The sequence below is a fragment of the Antedon mediterranea genome, chromosome 8 (genome assembly GCF_964355755.1).
Source record: "Antedon mediterranea chromosome 8, ecAntMedi1.1, whole genome shotgun sequence".
Classification (NCBI taxonomy): domain Eukaryota; kingdom Metazoa; phylum Echinodermata; class Crinoidea; order Comatulida; family Antedonidae; genus Antedon; species Antedon mediterranea.
In genome coordinates, this window is record NC_092677.1 from 15060538 (window position 1) to 15080184 (window position 19647).

General features: G+C 35.6%; 3 protein-coding genes across 3 annotated transcripts; all 3 read right to left on the reverse strand.

Annotated features, from left to right (window-relative positions):
- Positions 1-24: 24 nt before the first annotated feature.
- LOC140057420 (uncharacterized) lies at positions 25-13380 on the reverse strand. The gene is made up of 12 exons (XM_072103068.1): positions 13031-13380; positions 11032-11466; positions 10276-10644; positions 9535-9924; positions 8946-9302; positions 8369-8725; positions 7799-8155; positions 5824-6624; positions 5242-5616; positions 4695-4854; positions 4265-4429; positions 25-4007 (listed from the first exon to the last, which is right to left on the reverse strand). Exons 1-12 carry the CDS (start codon positions 13086-13088, stop codon positions 3866-3868), a joined length of 3966 nt encoding a protein of 1321 aa, XP_071959169.1. The 5' UTR covers positions 13089-13380; the 3' UTR covers positions 25-3865.
- A 2558-nt stretch (positions 13381-15938) lies between these two features.
- LOC140057642 (uncharacterized) lies at positions 15939-16763 on the reverse strand. The gene has a single exon (XM_072103359.1). It carries the CDS (start codon positions 16761-16763, stop codon positions 15939-15941), a length of 825 nt encoding a protein of 274 aa, XP_071959460.1.
- Positions 16764-17563: 800 nt separating this feature from the next.
- LOC140057268 (uncharacterized) lies at positions 17564-18887 on the reverse strand. The gene has a single exon (XM_072102852.1). The coding sequence runs from the start codon at positions 18806-18808 to the stop codon at positions 17984-17986; it is 825 nt and encodes a 274-aa protein (XP_071958953.1). The 5' UTR covers positions 18809-18887; the 3' UTR covers positions 17564-17983.
- Positions 18888-19647: the final 760 nt, after the last annotated feature.

A 19647-nucleotide genomic window follows, 5' to 3' on the forward strand; every position in this document is an offset into this window, starting at 1 on the left:
TGATTAATACAGTCCAGTAGGCCTACTACAGTACTGTATATAATGTCATGCCATACCTCATAACCCTTTATTGTAACATTAGAAAAGCTTTTAAAAATAACTTGTATCTAAAACTATAGCTACAGCTGCATAACAAAAAAGCAATTGGAGTGTTTTATTTGTATTGTATCCAATCTAAATATGTTTTATATTCCAAAATTCATTTCAGAATAATAAATACTACATTTCACCTAATATCCAATCTTGATTTCAACTTGATAACAACTTCTGATGAAGATTAGTGAATTTGTGGTTATATGGTCTTTGATCCTGGCAGCTGTGGATAACATATTACTGATATTTCTGTTACCGTAAACAAAATAAACACACAGTTAAACATGCTTTTAACAACAACCGACCAATGTGCATCTTGTCATTCAATCACCATAAAGTATATTTTACGACAGACAGACATACATCACATTACAATAAGGTGGGCTTCAATCAATTGCAATCACAATGCAAAAAGTAGAGCAAAAAAAAAAAAAACAGTTACAATACTCTTGTTTTATTGATACATTAATTTTTAACTATATTCAGTTTAATCAGTCTACAAGAATTAGAAGAGAAAAATAATGAAAAACTAGATTTGAACTCGTCGCTTTGACGAGTTAGTTATTATAAACAGAACAACAAACGCCAAGTGCACGTCATACATTATTAGAAAATGCGCACCAACAAAAAAGAGGCGCTACTGCTGTTTTGCACCACACCGTTATATCTTCTATTTCTCATACACTTTTTCTCACACTCGCATCATACCATTTTTGGTTACATGTTGATAATTGCCACCGTTAATTTACCATTTTCACAACAAAACATGCCTTTCTGAACAAAGGCTCCTATCCAAGTGATAAGAAGACCCAGGCCATAACCGGGTGTCACGAAACCTAAGACCACGAAAGCTAAGACCCCTAAGACCTAAGATCACGAAAGCTAAGACCCAAGACCTAAGATTACAAATTCTAAGATATACTACAGCTTTAAAAACAATACTTGTTTATCCATACATAATTTTAAACACAGTAGGTTTCATTTATTACCATAAATATAATTAAATACTACCGCAAAAACATAGATAAACTCACATTATTTTCGCCCGTTGAGTAAATGTATATTTTTTTCTTTACAACAAACAAACTTGACGGGTTGTTTGTTGGTATATATTTACTCCATTGTGTTGGTTCAGAGTATGTTTTTCTTACGCACCTGCCTTTCTTGTATTTTGACTCCAAATTTGTTGACTAACTTTATCCTGAATCCCACACTTTAAAATTAGGATTTATAAGTACTTTCAGACGGAGAAACACATAAAAACAAATAAATAAATCCTTTAAATTGATGTTTTTACAGACGTGTTTCTTTGTACTGTAACTCCTCATGCTCAATGTTTTTGTTTCTATGAAGCGCCAAAAGAGCAACAATAATAGTACAAGTATAAAACAGAAAGAAAACGAAACAAAAAAACTTATTATCATGATTTTTAAATTAAAATTTATTTGCGAGTATTTATTTCTTCGTACTAGCATGATTATACTATTATTATTACAATTTTAATTTCACATTGTTCCATCCACACTGTAGATGGACTCCACAGAGTTTTCAGCCCTCTATATAATTTTTGCTCTATTGACGTTCCATAGAAACAAAAACATTGAACATGATGTAGGCCTAACTGTAGTGTAGGCCATGCGAAATTTGCAAACAGTATGTGTGCGAGAAACGTCTGTAAAATCATCAATTTGAAAATGTATTTGTTACTTTTTATGTGATTCTTTTTCATAAAGTGCTAATTCTAAGGTGTGGTATTCAGAATAAATGTTGGGAGTTAAAATACAAGGCAGGTGCGAAAGATAAATATTTGTAATCTTAGGTCTTGGGTCTTAGCTTTCGTGATCTTAGGTCTTAGGGGGTCTTAGCTTTCGTGGTCTTAGGTTTCGTGACACCCGGCCATAACCTGTATTATTAAAAGCTTTATTTAAAATAACCAATACAAATGAATAGTAAAATACATGTTTGCTAATATAATTTGACTGAAATTAACTTTACTACATTCTCCAAAAATCATTAATTGCGAGATTCTCGACTATGATTTTGGGTAAACATTTTCAGTGTTATGACATCATACATACACTGGTACTCCCCAGAGCCATATTTATTATATAAATATATGGCTCTGGTACTCCCCACAGAGAGCGAACGTCAACAAAAGCGCTCAAACTTGCCAGTCGATGTAGGGCAAGCGCGTAGTATCATAAAAATGACGTAGGGTAGCAGTCGAAATAGTCGACGTGAGTGAAAATCTAAAATCTATAACTATATTGAGGGGAAGATGTTGATGACAGAAAATTGCCAGAAATCAATGTACACTGTATGTTTTATTTATAATCTAACTGTAGAGGGCAGTAATCACACTGCATGAACCATAATACCTTATGCCAAAGATAGTGTAGTACTACTACACTATCTTTGCTTATGCTGACGTAGGCCTACGTATCAAAACGTCGGCGAGAGGACGTCTGTAAAGAAAATATTATTTTGTTTTTTAAAAACAATGCTGTTTTTAAATCATAAACCATAGTTTTCAAAATCATATGTAAAAAACGTTTTGAATTTTTAATTCAGTTATCTAAAATCGTCTAATCATAGCTGTCGTGGCAAATTGCTAATCTCACGTACGTATTAACAAATCACAGAAAATGATTTTTTGTGTTAGTTAAAGTATTGTCATTGATTAGTGACTGAGATTAATTTTAATTGATAGGCTCTAGGCCTATATAAAAATAATAATATATTAATAATAATTTATTGAAAACTTCACTTTTACAACAGTGGCACACTTATGGTTTTAAAAGTGCGTCCAAATAATAATTTAATTGAATAATATTAATAATGAAATATTAATTTAACCTCTATTCTATTACGCCAGCTGAAAAAAAAGTTAAACTGAAAACAAACAATATTTTTTCGTCTAAATTTAAGTCAACTTGATTTTATAACACAAACACTGCCGTCTATAGTATCTACATTGGGAGGTGGGTGGGGATGAAACCTACATTCTGGCAATTAATATTGTTAAATAAGATGGCGAACATTTCGCAGTATGTTGACGAGTTCAGTATTGCTTAAAATGTTTTTAAAGGTATTGTTACTTTTAAAAATATTACTTCGTAAGTGGTCGAATGTTGTGAGTGTAAAAAAAAGAAAATTTAAGTGAGATTCAACTCAGACACCTGACGAGTCAAGACGTTCGCGGGCCTCTTCGTACGTACGATGCTGTCTGAGTAAAGCTTGGTTCCCACTAGAACGTAACGCAAGGACGTACACGCAATGCAAGCGTTTTAACCAATGACAAGCGAAGTTATAGACAGTTAGCAATCACAAGCAAATAAACCATCGCTTGTGATTGGTCAATTCACTTGCGTTGCGTTACGTCCTTGTGTTGCGTCTCTAGTGGGAACCACGCTTTAGAGAGTCGGACCACGTGCAAGTTTTGTTTCAGTTTTATTTCATACATACAGTAGTTTTATTAAATACATAATCAATATTCCCACTATAATAGGACGCAACGATGTCGTATGCGTAACAAGCCAGTTGATCAAATGGCAGTTCGAATACAAGTAATCTATCACTTGTAATACTTGCGGTGCTCCTGTGTCATATGAGAACCAAGTATTACAAAAAGGAAATATTGTTATTGATATGTGCCTATTTTACTGGACTTATTTATGCTATTAATAATGTTGCAAATGATGGTAAAATATACAATGGTGGAACGGCCGACAGATTAAGAATCAATCTAAGAAAGGTTCATCTTTAAAGTGGCTCATTGACGTGGTCCAATGAATGGATCAAACTGCTTTATGCCACAGCCTTTAACGTCCACTCTGAATTCTTGACCACCCATAAATCCTTCAGCCATTGCAGGTATACATGAGATGTATAGTTCTTGGTCACGATAAACACATCTGTTAAAATGTAGATATGACATTTCCAATGATAAATACTCTTGATTAAATGCTCAATGTCTGATTGATATAATATCAAACATGTGTCCCTTTGATGTCTTTTTACTTAGGTAGACTCTGGTTTGCATTTCTTAATTAAAGTAGGCCTACAGTAATTTGTATTTCTGTACAGTATTTTCAATGAATGATTTGTGTGGGGTTCTGCTAAAGAAAGCAATGTTTATGTATCAAAGATTTGATTTTGATTTGAAATTTACCTGCAGTAGTCATCTCGTCCGTCTCCATTTTGATCTCGAACATACCATTCTCCGGGGCGACCTGGTTCAAACATTCTATCAAATCCATAATTAAATTCACTCACACCTTCGCTGCCAGCTAGAGCGCAAGTAAGATCTAAGTTGTTGTTTTCATCCCTAATAACTCTGAAAAGTGGAAAGAAAATGATATAATATTTTTCATTAAGTAAGTAAGATCAAGTTCGCGACAATGGTTTCAGTACTACTCTTTGAAACCTACGTTATTACAGCTGCCATCATCACAACCTGCAGCATTGTTAAATTGGTAAAAATCTCCACTCTGTTATTATTATTATGTACCCAATTATTTTTTGATTTACAATATTGATAACACAATTTTGAAATCATTAAGATTTCGATTTGCGATTTTATATCAGAATACTGTAGTTACCTGCAGTAATCATTAGCAGCTCCCTGTCCTTGGACATCCACCCAGCCTCGGAAGTATTCCGACAGGCCATGAGTAGTGATGTCATATCGTCTAGATTTAATTTGTACACAATTTGAGGAAGATGATTCTTCGCCATCAATAGGTTGGTCGATGCTCTCTTCTGTAATTAAAGCGTGAAAATGTCAGTCTCCAACAATATGTTATTATTATAGCACATCGAGAACTAACGCGGCGGGATAAACGAAAGGGCAAAGTGCCTCGCGGTCGCAGCTGTTTCAATGTTGAATTAGGGCAATTAATGATAGGAACGATTTACCAGAGAAGGCAGTCAAGGTATCATCTGTTAAATTCAAGTTAATGGTTGAGAAACTGGTTAAATCATCCATGAAGTTCAACCAATAACAACGTGTGGAAAGGATTGCTAGAGGGAGGACAGACACAAGCATTTACTACGCCTAACAAAGTAAAATATTAAGATGCCCTTACGTTCCGTCTCAAAACATAAAATATAGCAGTGTACATTAACATTAACAAAAATAATCTGTACCATTATCTACTGATCCTGTATTGCAATTGTCAGTAGGCATGAGATGACATTGAAGAAGTTCATTTCCACTCTGCCCCAAAGATGCAAATGCATTTCCACATTTACTGGCAACTGCTTCGCACAAGCTGCGACAGGGAAGCAGTAGTGGTCCATCTGTACACGGTGGGGAAAACATTGAGCAGGCATATACTTTCAAATCAGGAGCACAGTCCGATGAGATAAATGGAAAAAACGATCCCATAATACTCGCTGCTTCATCTTGCGATGTACTTCCGATGAGGTTTGGAACTCGTGTTGTATTATACGACAATCCTTCACAGTATGGATTTCTAAGTGGTTCACATCCGCCCTGTTGAAGATTGGGCACTGTTGGATCTGAAAAGAAAATGGTCATATTTTACTTATGGTAATTTTCCATGAATATGAGATGGTCTAAAATGAATTAAAGTCAAAGAAATGTTTAGTGTACACAATGCTGAACGCACCTAGCAACTTGAAACCCACACTCATCCCATCCCATTTACAACAAGCTTTCAAAGCTCATGGATGTTCGATAACATATTGAAAAGATAATGTGCTTACTTGTCACCGTGACATTCTCAACATTTATGTCTTCATTGCATGTATCTTCCTCATTCGTAAACTTTGAACACTCCAATTCTTCAGGCCATTTCATGCCCACTAGTGACAGAAAATCCTGGCAATCATTACTTACTCGTTCACACATGTTGCGGCAGGGTTTAGCGCTGCCTTCTGGCGTGCACTTTGGTGCGTATACTGAGCACAGAAATGAAATCATCTCGGTTGAGCAATCTAAGCCAACCAGAATAGCGTTGTCAATGAAACCGTTCATGGCATCGACCTGGGACGTGTGCCCTAAAACGTTTGGTAAACGTGTCATGTTGTATGCCATATCAACGCATACGGGTAACGACATATATTGACAAGAACCGTCTGCAATAATCCCAGTATCTGAACCACCAACAGCTTCTTCAACGACTTCTTCAACTGTGATTCCACCATCATAGCAGCCTTCGTTCGGCAATAATGAACACTCTAATTCATTAGGCCAATCAAATCCAAACTGATTCATCAAAGATAGACATTCATCTCGTGCCATTTCACACAACCAACGGCAAGGCCTCTTCGGCGGGCTTTCAACGGAGCAGTTTGGAGCATAGGCACCACACAAAAACACCTTCATGGCAGGCGAACATTCAACTTTAACTAACGGGTAAAATTGATGGATAACTAGTCCAGCCGTTTCTTGGGTTCTATGTCTGGCCATGTTGGGCATCCTTGTGTGAGTATAACCTATATCTGTACACATTGGAATCGTAATAGGTTCACACTGATCATCAACTTGAGGGGGCATTGTTGATACTGTAAAAAAAAATTAAAATATTAAATTTCATTTAAGTTTTGTAATGTTAATAGTTTTTTCGCCCTTTTCATGCTTCCGATTTTTCATTCTCTCAGGTGGCATAATATCAGTCTTTTTATAAAAGAGATGATTTTTAACTTTGCACGTTTGATAAGTCTGACCCCTGATGGTTACTACGGTACTGCACTGGACTCTTTTTTACGACATGTCACTAAAGGCGAAAGAAAAACGAATTTAGGGAATAAAATCTACGGTACACTGCACAGAAGATGTAACGAAACGAATAGCTGACTTGTTGTTGAAGGTAAATTATGGATGGATGATGCGTCTGTTTTACCTGCATCATATTCTGCACATCCAGAATATTCATTTGTGAATTGTGAACATTCCGATATCTACTTTGGCCACCTTATCAACACCGTCTCTCACGTTCGCACAAATTACGACATGGTTTCGCATATCCATCTGCCGTGCACTTCGGTGTGTATAAAGAACATACGAAGGGTATCATTGACGTTGAACAGCGAGTTGCAAGTATCTGTGTGTTATCAAATAAGCCTGCAAAAGCTTCCTCTTGTGTTGTATGACCAAACATATTTGGCAGACGTGTTTGCTTGTATGGAACACTTGAACAGGTGAGCAAAGTGATGTCTTCACAAACAGCTTCCACAGTGTGTTCAACTTCTCTTTTAATCCCACCGTCAAAGCAGTTTTCGTTTGGAAGAGACGCACAATCATAGTATCCACTATCAGGCCACAGGAACCCGTAACTGGGCATCAAAGGTGCACATCCAATCTTCGACATTTCACACAATGATCTACACGGTATTATTTCAGCATCGGTACAGTTTGGTGCATACATCGCACAAAGGTATGGTTGCAGTGCTATTGAACATTCGATTTCCACTAGTGGTCAGAATTGATGAACCTGCAAAACTGCTGATTGTTGGCTGTATTCACCAAATAGGTTAGGAACCATAGTGTGCTTATAGTTTAGGCTTTGGCACATTGGGATTATCAGTGGTTCGCACTGAAGCGGTCCTACCGTAGTTGGTGCCGCTATCACTGCAAATGTAAAATAAAATAAAATATACATGCATACATGCCTAAAATAGGACTTCATATTTTAAACGGGTAGAATTAATCCACTCAAAGTGTAATCGTAACATTTACCTTCGCTTGAGAATCCACCGTCAAAGCACTCTTCTGTTGGTAGTGCTTCGCAGTTTAGTTGTGGCGGCCAAGCCAATCCAAACTGCTTTAAAAGTGATGAACAGTCACTTTTAGCCTTTTCACAAAATGACCTACATGGCGGCTGTGCTGGTGTGCCTTCAGAACAGCTTGGTGCATACATAGAACAAAGATATGGTTTAAATGCTGGAGAGCATTCATATTGAATAAGTGGTGTCAATGACGTCATTACAATTTGAGCATCTTCTTGAGACATTTGCCCCACCATGTTTGGCACCATGGTATGAGAATATCCTAGATCTTGACAGGTTGAAATTGTCAAACGTTCACATTTTGAATCTAATTGAAAAAAAGTAACATACATACTTTATTTTTGACAACGTTTGTCACTGACATTACCAAAACATGCAACATGTGATGCGCACTAACAGCAGTTTTTGCCGCATTGTAGAGTCATAAGTATTTTCCGATTAAGTCAAATCACTAACATATGTTTCCTTTATTGTAGTGAACATCTTCATAACCACCGACAATGTAAAATTTAGTTCTTACCTTCTTCACCTTCGCTTGTGATTTCACCGTCAAAGCACTCTTCTGTTGGTAGCGCTGAGCAGTTTAGTTGTGCCGGCCAAGCAAATCCAAACTCCTGTAAAGCAGATGAACAGTCACTTCTCGCCTTTTCACAGAAAGACCTACATGGCGGCTGTATTGGTTTGTCTTCAGAACAGCTTGGTGCATACAGAGAACAGAGGAATGGTTTCAGTGCTGGAGAGCAGCCGTATTGTATAAGAGGAGTAAATGACGTCAGTATAAGTTGAGCGTCTTGTTGAGACATTTGCCCCAGCATCATGGTTGAAGAATATCCAAGATCTTGACAAGTTGGAATTGTCAGAGGTTCACACTGTGAATCTAATTTAAAAAGTACAATACATCATTATAATAGCTTTTTACAACTTTTTTCTGTAACAGTATCAATAGACATAAATGTGATACGCAGTGCGTGTCAAGTTTGTGTCTCATCGTAGAGCCATGGCAATTTTCTACAAAAGTTAGTCAAATCACGAACAACTTATTTTGAAATTTTAAAGACTTCTTAAGAGCCATCAACAATGTTAAGTCTAGTTCTCACCTCCTTCAGCTTCGCTTGAGGTTCCCTCGTCAAAGCACTCTTCTGTTGGTAGCGCTGAGCAGTTTAGTTGTGCCGGCCAAGCAAATCCAAACTCCTGTAAAGCAGATGAACAGTCACTTCTCGCGTTTTCACAGAAAGACCTACATGGCAGCTGTGTTGGTGTGCCTTCAGAACAGCTTGGTGCATACAGAGAACAAAGGAATGGTTTCAGTGCTGGAGAGCAGCCGTATTGTATAAGAGGAGTAAATGACGTCAGTATAAGTTGAGCGTCTTGTTGAGACATTTGCCCCTGCATCATGGTTGAAGAATATCCAAGATCTTGACAAGTTGGAATTGTCAGAGGTTCACACTGTGAATCTAATTTTAAAAAGTACAATACAGTAAATCATTATAATAGTTTTTACCACCTTTTTCTGTAAAAGTACCAATAGACATAAATGTGATACGCAGTGCCGCGCGTGTCAAGATTGTGTCTCATCGTAGAGCCATGGCAATTTTCTACAAAAGTTAAAGTCAAATCACGAACAACTTATTTTGAAATTTTAAAGACTTCTTCAGAGCCATCAACAATGTTAAGTCTAGTTCTCACCTCCTTCAGCTTCGCTTGAGGTTTCCTCGTCAAAGCACTCTTCTGTTGGTAGCGCTGAGCAGTTTAGTTGTGCCGGCCAAGCAAATCCAAACTCCTGTAAAACAGATGAACAGTCACTTCTCGCCTTTTCACAGAAAGACCTACATGGCGGCTGTATTGGTGTGCCTTCAGAACAGCTTGGTGCATAAACAGAACAGAGGAATGGTTTTAGTGCCGGAGAGCAGCCGTATTGTATAAGTGGTGTAAATGTGCTTAGTACAAGTTCGGCGTCTTGTTGAATCATTTGACCGAGCATGTTCGGCATCATGGTAGATGTATATCCCAGATCTTGACATGTTGGAATCGTCAGAGGCTCACATTGTGAATTTTCTGTGGATGCTATTGTTGAAACTATAATTATAAAAGACAATGTTGTTATTGTTTATAAAATTATGCTACCATAAACTAAATAGCGAAGGTGAACAAATAAAAACCCAGTTTAATTGTATGTAGTTTATTGCAATGGAGTATCGTATAGTAGGTACGTGCCCAGGGAAAGGATTTATTTCATCAAAGGTTACGTTTGAAAAATCTTAAGCCTTAAAAATATTTTGAGTAATTCAGCAATATGTCCATTGATTTCTGCGTAAGATTTTACACGACGCGCCTGCTGTGTCGTAAAAACAACAACCTACCTATTGCGATTAGGTGTTGCTTCAACCGTTAAAGGTGGATAGCGGTGCGTGTAAGATATCAACTTACCTGGTTCACTGGCATCAGAACCCTTCGCAGGAAAACCAGCGTCGTAACAATTATCACTTGGGAGACTTGAACAATTTAAATGATCTGGCCACTTATATCCAACACTTTCCATGACTTGAACACAGCCGTCTTTCGCAGCCTCGCACAACGATCTACAAGGAGTTACCAGTGAGCTTTCTGGACAAGGAGGCAGGTAAGACACACATAGATAAGGCTTCAATGCCGGTGAGCACTGAATTGTAATCAAAGGAGTGAATTTATCCACCTCTGATCCCGCTGATTGTTGACTTGTTTGATTAAATTTGTTAGGCATCATGATGTCGCTGTATCCTACGTCATTGCATTGGGTGTAAGTAAGAGGTTCGCAGACTAAAAGGTACAGGAAAATGGGTTTATTAAAACTTTATTTAAACTACAAAGAACTGAACGGTGTTATCGATGTTGTAAACATTTCTATAAATAAAACATATCACTACGAGAAAAACATGTAGGCCTATACAGCTTTGTTGCATCATGATGATTTATTCAGTTTCAATATTGGAGGTGATTTCCGATTTTCAACTAATAAGCCTAAAATAAACTAATCTTTTTCAGTTGCATATAAAAAAATTATTCTACAACGGTATCACAAATTTCGTGAGAAACACATGGTGTTAGCAATAAACTGTACCTTTAATTTAATTTATAAATAAATTTTAATTTAATACGGTATGTCACATCTGCTGAAACAAACAAATTAATATAACTGTTACTTACCAGGTGAAGCTAGAGTTGCAAGCTGGCTAGTAGGAGCCATGGTTGTCAGAGAAGACGGTACAAGCTCATCCATAACCGTTGCACAACCGCTTGTTGGAAAAGAACCGCATCGAAGTTCAGATGGCCATTTGATTTTCAGGCGCCTAAAACTCAGTTTACATGGTTTGAACGCGCTGTTGCAGAGCTTTCTGCAAGGGTTAAAAAGAACATCTACTCTGACGTTATTTTCTAAAGTGCACCCTGGGAAATAAGCGGCACAGACGAACTTTCCAAAGTCGTCTGAACATTCGCCATCAGCTGCAATGAATCTTTCAAATGCAGTTACGGCTTCGGAAATGCTTCGGTGGTAGAAATGATTCGGGAAATACGTTCCTGTAAAGCCTAGTCGACGACAGTATTCAACAGGAACATCGATGCATCTACCTTCTGTGGTACCTGAAGTAAAAAGTTTATTGATTGATTGAGTATTCAATATCGATCAATTGTAATTAATATTTACTTGATGTCTATTAAAAATGATAATCTGCTAATCGAAATAGCCATTATTATATTATTCTTGGCTTTAATTAAATATATTTGTAGGAATCATCCAACTTTATTTTTAAGTAATATCGTCTCTCAAAGTTCAAATTCTTTCATTGTAATTAATTGATTGTATAAAATAAATAAAGAAATACACAATATTAAAACGTTAAGATAAAAAAGTTACACTAAACATTGTTTTTAATACATTATTGAGTCAATGGATATTGAACATTTTCATTGGTAATATGTGGTAGGCTCATTTTCCCCGTTATGCCTTCATTGTGTATTGTACTTTTCTCTCGTTTTCTCCGTTTTAAACAACAGTGGATTCCATGGAGAAATAATCTCCATGGTGTAACCTAATCAATCAAATAGAAATCACATGTCAATTTCAATCAATCAGTGCAGATTTTCCATTCCATTGTTTTCACAATTTTGTGCCCACTCATGTTTGGTTTCAAGGTCGTATCCCCAGAGTAAAGATACCAATCATTGTGGGTTACCGTATGTAACTGGTGCTGATTATATTGGGAAGCATTGCTATATTATGCCTACATAAAGCCTTTTTTTTTAAATTTTACCGACAATTGAAAGAAATAACATAAAACAATTATTATTATTATTATTAGTAAATTATTCTTTATTCCATGTTGCTACACAAAAATGATATAGCCACACAAAAAAGCAATACTGCAAATTCAGATTTTTATTGTTTCGCTGTATATCGCAAAAATTGACATTTTTTACTGAAAATGTTCCCTGCAATGTATGTAGTAAAATATATATTATTTCCATTAAATATGGTCATCACTCACATTTAGTTTTAGGAAAGGTAGGTAGGCCTACATTGTAATACATATTGTTTTTATTTCGATTTTATACAGACATAGAGTAAAAACATTATTAGTAATAAGTGATCATGTAAAAATTATTTTACTGCATTGCAGTCGCAGTGAGAGTGAGTGCAGTATAAACTCTTTTTTTTATTGCAATCGTAAAATTGTCAAATAAAGCAGTAGTAATAATAATAATTTATTTGGAGATTACACTTTTACAACAGTGGCACTCGACCAAATGGAAGGTGCATCCAAGAGAAATATACACAAAAAAAAAAAAACATGATATAGAAAATAACAATTACAATAAAAAGTCGACGTAGGTCAACATGTCAAAACAATTCAACTACAGTAACTACAATACCATTGAACTGACACCTAAAAATACAAAATTACAAGAAATAAACATATAGTATTATAGGCCTATGATACATTTTTATTACAATACAATAATGTGTCTAATAATTAGTCTAACTAAAAGTTTTCTAAATAAAATTGCATACATTTTACTGCAGCAACTGCAGTAATTAATGATCCTTAGAGTCGGAATTAAAAGTTAAGAGTAGTTTATTTAAAGAGATAATTAAATACCGACCTATGATAGATGTGGAATGAAGGAAGATGGATTAAAAACATACCTGCTAAACAAGCAGCAACAAAGAACAGTACCGAAAGGCAAACTTGGATGGTCGTCATCTTCAAACGTCTGCTGAGTTTGGAGTCTGAATCTAGTTTGATTAAACTGGGTGATGACTTCTGTATAAATGCCAAGCCAAGCCAAACTGAGCCCTAGTGCCTGTTTTTATAACTTGAAGCAAGCAAAATACCCGCAAGTTAATAGGCTATTTTGTCCGGACTTGCTAAACAATGTCGCAGGTACAGACTTATTGCGACTAGTCCATGTAACGGAAGATGATCGAATGACACTCAGCGCCAGGTACTAGCTACTATTACCTTGACATCCTCCGCTTACAGCATAATTTAACCTCCTGAACTACTGAGTATTATCGGATTTTAATGAACGGGACCTCACACATAGCATCTCCGGGCCTACCCACTCATCTCCAACAAACCGGGCAATTCCGCGTAGGAGTTTCAATAATAATTTAAAAAAATGAAGATGCATAATAACACATTTTGTTATACATATATTATGAACATCCTATCCTCTGAAACTATGATTTTAACGTGCTTTTTAAATGTTTGTATATAAACTATATTAAACTATTTGTTCAGCACATAGGCTATAATTGTTTTTAACTGACAAGATTAACTGTACAATGTTTACCGACATTTATATTTGAAATAAAGGAAAGATTGATTTATTGATTAAATAATTGATTAATTGGTTGGTTGGTTGGTTGATTGATAAGTTCAACAAAAAGTTAGGCCTAATTATATTAAATCTATAATAATTCTCCCTCTCATATTCAATCCCTGTTTGTTTCTTCTGGATGGAAGCTGCAACCGGTTGGGGTTATTTAACATAAATTAGTTGACACGTCCTTCAAAAAGTATGTAATTTCATACTACAATGTATTAGAGGACAGGAAGTGGGCCTATTTATGCATTGAAACATGCTGGTAAAAAAGACTGGAAAACTCATTAGTGGGTTACAGATTTCAGGATGTATAACTATAAGGGCCTATTTATAAAATATTGATATTAAGCAGAATTTCTTGGAAAAGGGAAATAGTTCATAATTTGTTTTGATATAATTTCATCGAGAAATCAGGGTTAGGGATAATAATAATATGCTGATTCCTACTATTTTTTTTTCATTTTACGCCTATTAAAAAATAATAGCACGTGAACAATTTTCCTCATCAAGATTGTTTGTATGTGTTATTATTATTTGAAACAATCTCCTTTTGTGTAACTATTCTTGTGTCTTTCACTTTACTCCTCTTCATTTCCTTTCTCACGGTTCCTAATGTTATCCAGATAATCACAGCTCTTATCTGATCGATTAAAGATGCACTGTCATTCCCGTGCACTATACGAGGACTTATTTTAATTGCATTCATATATTATTAAATAATATTTTTAATGTCGGGGCTTTTCGTATTGTAAGTAAGCCACATTTTTGGCGGTGGTCTTTCAAATGTTCGACCGATCACGCCATCGTAAAAACAATAAAACCGTGAAACTAGTTTATCTCATCATTCCGTTGCTAGGCAACATTTGTAAATAAAATCCTGAGGCCCGGTTTTTTATTTATGTCATCTTGACTGTGCACTGTGGAGTAGACTTCAGTGTGTGTTAATTGTATAGGTCAAGGTAGCATCGACGAGGTGGTATCGACGTACCAGTAGTTATTAATACTTTGTAAATCATAATCAATAATTTAACCATGACTTGATTTTATTTGATGAATAAATCATCCAAAGGAATGGAGTTCGCATGTTACTGGGTAAGCTGCTACTTAGTGCATGTTTTAGTAAAAGCAACGACCATGCCATGGGTTTATATAAAAACAATAAGGCTACAATAATGGAATAACCCTTACTCAATTATTCCTCTGTCATGTAGTCTTCTAGCGATTAAGCGATTCGGCTTATTAATATTGGTAGCAATTTTTGTGTCATACGTACTACTCCAGCTTTCGGTCGCGCTTGACTGCAATATAAAAACTGAAGATTTGGGCAAGTCTAACTGTCCGAGACATAAAAAAACAATATATGATCAGCAGACAAGGCACATTGATGTTTATTGTCGTCGTCAGGTGTAATACCGTACGGTAATAAATATTCAACATACTTTTGAAAGAATTCAGAAAAATAATACTCAACACAGCATAAATTTGTGATTTCAATGATGCATTTTAATATAAAAAACAGTAATATCTTATTTTGTCTATTGCCTTATTTAAATCATTTAGTACCAGTAATAAATGGAATAGTCCAAAAATGAAATCGAATATTCTCAGGCGCATCAGTATGTAGCAATTAACTGACAAAATTTAAAGATGTATTGTCCCTTTGACTAAATCCCCCCCCCCCCCCCCCAAATTTTTTTTTTAATTTCGAAAAAAAAGTGGGTCATTTTGAAGTATCATAATAGTTATTAACTTTCACCAAAAATTAGTCAAAAAAAAAATAATTTAACCGAAATACAGATGTTTTTTTGTTCAAAAAATAACTTTGACTTCCAGTCAAAGTTTTCAATCAAAACATATCCCATAATGCAATGCGCTTGTTTGGCTACTCTGTATGCATAATCATAAAACTTCCTCGCGATCTGTGTGAAAACACCTTCTCAACTGTGATGAGTTGTAAACAATCCTAATTAGCATCATGCATAATGCATACTCATGGTTTGAAATCTTTGTTTACTTTCGCTTGCGACGATTTCTCAGACGAAATGTAATCTAATTAATTTACCTGTTAATTACGTAAACTGTTGTTTTTGGCTCGAATTTTCGACTTAAAGTGAATAACTTTAATATTACTTTGATATGGCCAATTTAAATTTAGAATATTTTTTTTTTCATTTTTTGTGTTTCAAGGGACAATTACTGATTGTAATTGCTCAATAGCCTAAAAACTACACTGTTTCGTTTGCTAACATCTTATTGTAATGTTCAACAGCAACGGAGATGACCATCTTGAGCATTTCTGGAACTTCTTTGTTGGCGGAAGATTCTGTTGCTACAGACGGTACAAAGCAACAGCTTTCAAGGGCTTTTTTGTAAATACCCGTCTTTTCGTTCAACATTGTCTTTGTTTTAGACACCCTCCAATTATCTCCGACACCCGGTTTCCAATGTAGAAGGTTTTCAGTAAATTCTAGGCCTACCTTGGTGCAAAACTTTCTCATGACAGCCTCCGAGTCTTCGATGAGGTCTTTTGTATCAATAACCATCGGGCTTTGGCCTAGAACAGTTTTTATATGTTCCATAAGTTTATACAGGTCAGTATAAGGACTGCCTGACAAATAATCTTCAATTGTAGTTTTCGCAGTGTTCCCGACATCCGTAAACTTATTTTGTAATGCCATAGCTTTGGTCGCTATTACAATTGGATCCCGAATAAGAAAAACATGCGTGAAGCCTTTTGGTAGATATTCATAATTGCCTGTTATTGCTATCGCACTATCTTTAGCAAACACGACGTCTTGTTCTGTGAAATCAGCCTCTAACATCCGTTGTACGTTTTTGTAGGTGTAGTATGTTTCTACGCCGCATGGTAGGTCTTGTTCTGTTGTATTGTGCTTTCTATCAGGACCGTATAAATAGGCTGTGTGGAACGGTTCTTGAAAGACAACGCATTTATCCAAATTGGAGACTGCTTTAGTGAAAACCGTTGATAGACTTCTTGGCGATGTCCAGAACATAACTTTTATTGGTTTAGAAGAAGGCATCTTAGCCATATTGATGTTAAAATAGAGTTATCTTTTATTAAATCGAAATTTCTGACAGAAACAGCTAACTTGACAAGGCCTAAGGTAATGTCCAAACACAATTATTCATATGCCACCAACATTATAAATAGCTCTATCGATAGGAATACCTGGTACCATTTCCTATTAAGTTACTATTTGTAATTTGTTGAAGGTACTGCAGTGGTTATACCTATCGTTAACAGAAGATAGTTTCATGTTTCATTGGTGCCATCGCGCGCCGGATTGCTCGTCGACGAAGGCACCAATCATCTTGTTAAGTTCTGTCTAGCCTACACTGTCAAACTTTATGTAACAAAAAATGTGATGTGCCCATATATTGACACGATGGTGTCATATCACTACCTTATTTGGGCACATTACACTTTTTTTGTCAAACTAGTTTGATAGTGTAGACATAGCTTTAGGACTGCGTGTTTCGCGTGAATGGGTTCCTGAGTTCTTCGTATCATGTTTAAGGCTATACCAACTTTAGGCCTAGGCCTAGTTGTTTCTAAGCAATGAAGTAAACCTAACACCAGTTTCTAAAGGTTATTTATTATCATGGATCAACTTTACACATAATGTACTATTAGAGTTATATACATACTGTAGGCCTAGACATTAGAGTAAAAATTGAACTATCCCAAGCGCATGAAATAGATAAAAAACAGCTGTTGTTTTATATATAACGCTTAAATGGTATATTTTTAGTATATTAAGTTGAAAAATGTTCTATACTTTCATCGGAAAGTCATCGCATACGATGATGACATCAAATATGGGTTGTAAATTAAAATTATACAGAGAAACATTTTTATTAAATTGAAAATGTTCACGTCTTTTAATATCTTACCGAATACATTAATTAAAGAAAACCAGTAAATAACACGAAATAAAATAATCCACAAAGAAGAGTAAAAATGGAATATTCCTAAGCCAATAAAGCAAATGTATGCAAGTTAAAGTATCTTTTCCGTATCTAACCGCCAAATAGTTCGTATTCATCAATCCTCAAAAAGTTAAAGTACGTATAGGCTACAATTGTTCTTTTTATACACAATTTAAATTTGTAATTGTCACATTATAGTTAAAGAAATAAATTAGATTAGTCGTTAGTTAGGTTAACTTTGTTCGGTTTCGGTTGGATTAAACTTCTGTTCACACTGGACTTCTAATAGCAATGACGTTTTCCAATGGGCTAAGAAGATTTATACTGATTCGTTTGCTAACATCTTATTGTAATATTCAACGGAAACGGTAATGGCCATCTTAAAATGTTCCGGAATTTCTTTGTTGCCGGAAGAATCTGTTGCTACAGATGGTACAAAGCAACAGCTATCAAGTGCCTTTTTGTAAATACCTGTCTTTTCGTTCAACACTGTCTTTGTTTTAGACACCATCCAATTCTCTCCGACACCCGGTTTCCAATGTAGAAGGTTTTCAGTAAATTCTATGCCTACCTTGGTGCAAAACTTTCTCATGACAGCCTCCGGGTCTGCGATGAGATCTTTTGCATCAATAACCATCGGACTTTGGCCTAGAACAGTTTTTATATGTTCCATAAGTTTATACAGGTCAGTATAAGGACTGCCTGACAAATAATCTTCCATTGTAGTTTTCGCCGTGTTCCCAACACCCGTAAATTTATTTTGTAATGCCATGGCTTTAGGTGCTATTACAATTGGATCCCGAATAAGAAACACATGCGTGAAGCCTTTTGGTAGATATTCATAATTGCCTGTTATTGCTATCGCACTATCTCTAGCAAACACGACGTCTTTTTCTGTGAAATCAGCCTCTAACATCCGTTGTACGTTTTTGTAGGTGTAGTCTGTTTCTACGCCGCATGGTAGGTCTTGTTCTGTTGTATTGTGCTTTCTATCAGGACCGTATAAATAGGCTGAGTGGAACGGTTCTTGAAAGACAACGCATTTATCCAGATTGGAGACTGCTTTAGTGAAAACCATTGAGAGACTCCTAGGAGTTGTCCAGAACATAATTCTTTTTTGTTTTGAAGAATGCCTCTTTGACATTTTGATGTTTCAATTATTTGGAAAAGTAGAATATCTTTAATATAGGTTTCTGGTTGGAATGGTAAGTCAATTCAAAACTCCTGGCAGAAACATTAACTTGAAAAGTAATATTGACAGCTTAACATGATTTTATAAAGGCCTACCTGTATCGATAGAAATACCTGGTACAGTACTATTTCCGTACTATATATTAAGTTACGTAGGCATAATTTTATAATACAATAATAATTCATTTTATCTTTTGTCTAGGTCTATTACGGTTTCACGTTTCGTTTATGGCGCACTCGATATCGGATGCATGTCAAATTAAATAACTTGACTATACTATCAAACTAGTTTGACAAAAAAGTGTTATATGACATTATCATGTCATATATAGGCACATCACATTTAGTTGTAAGTTGTTGCAAACAATTTCTATTGATCACACATCACATACATAAGTTTCCGCTTTTCATATTTTTTGTTTCTTATTCTTTCGTAATGTTGTAAAAAGCATAAAAAAAGAAAAAAAACGTATGGTAAACATTTTATCAGCTCACTATTAGGCCTCAGAAAAATGTGTTTTATTCAACTTACTTTCGCGATATTATCAAAATCCTTCACCGTATACCCACCAACCGATAACAATTTTCTGCGTTTTTTTCTTCATTTTCTTACGAAATGGTGAACTATTGAAAAAAAGGTTCTTCCATTTTTTTTATTCATGTTTTTTTCGTTGTGGTTATATTACACATTTTAAATCCATGAACATTTATCTGATTAAATGGTATTTATTCTAGTCCTCGAGCGCAGTAGCGCCTCCGAAATTAAAGCATGTAGCAGCTGAGGTTATTTTT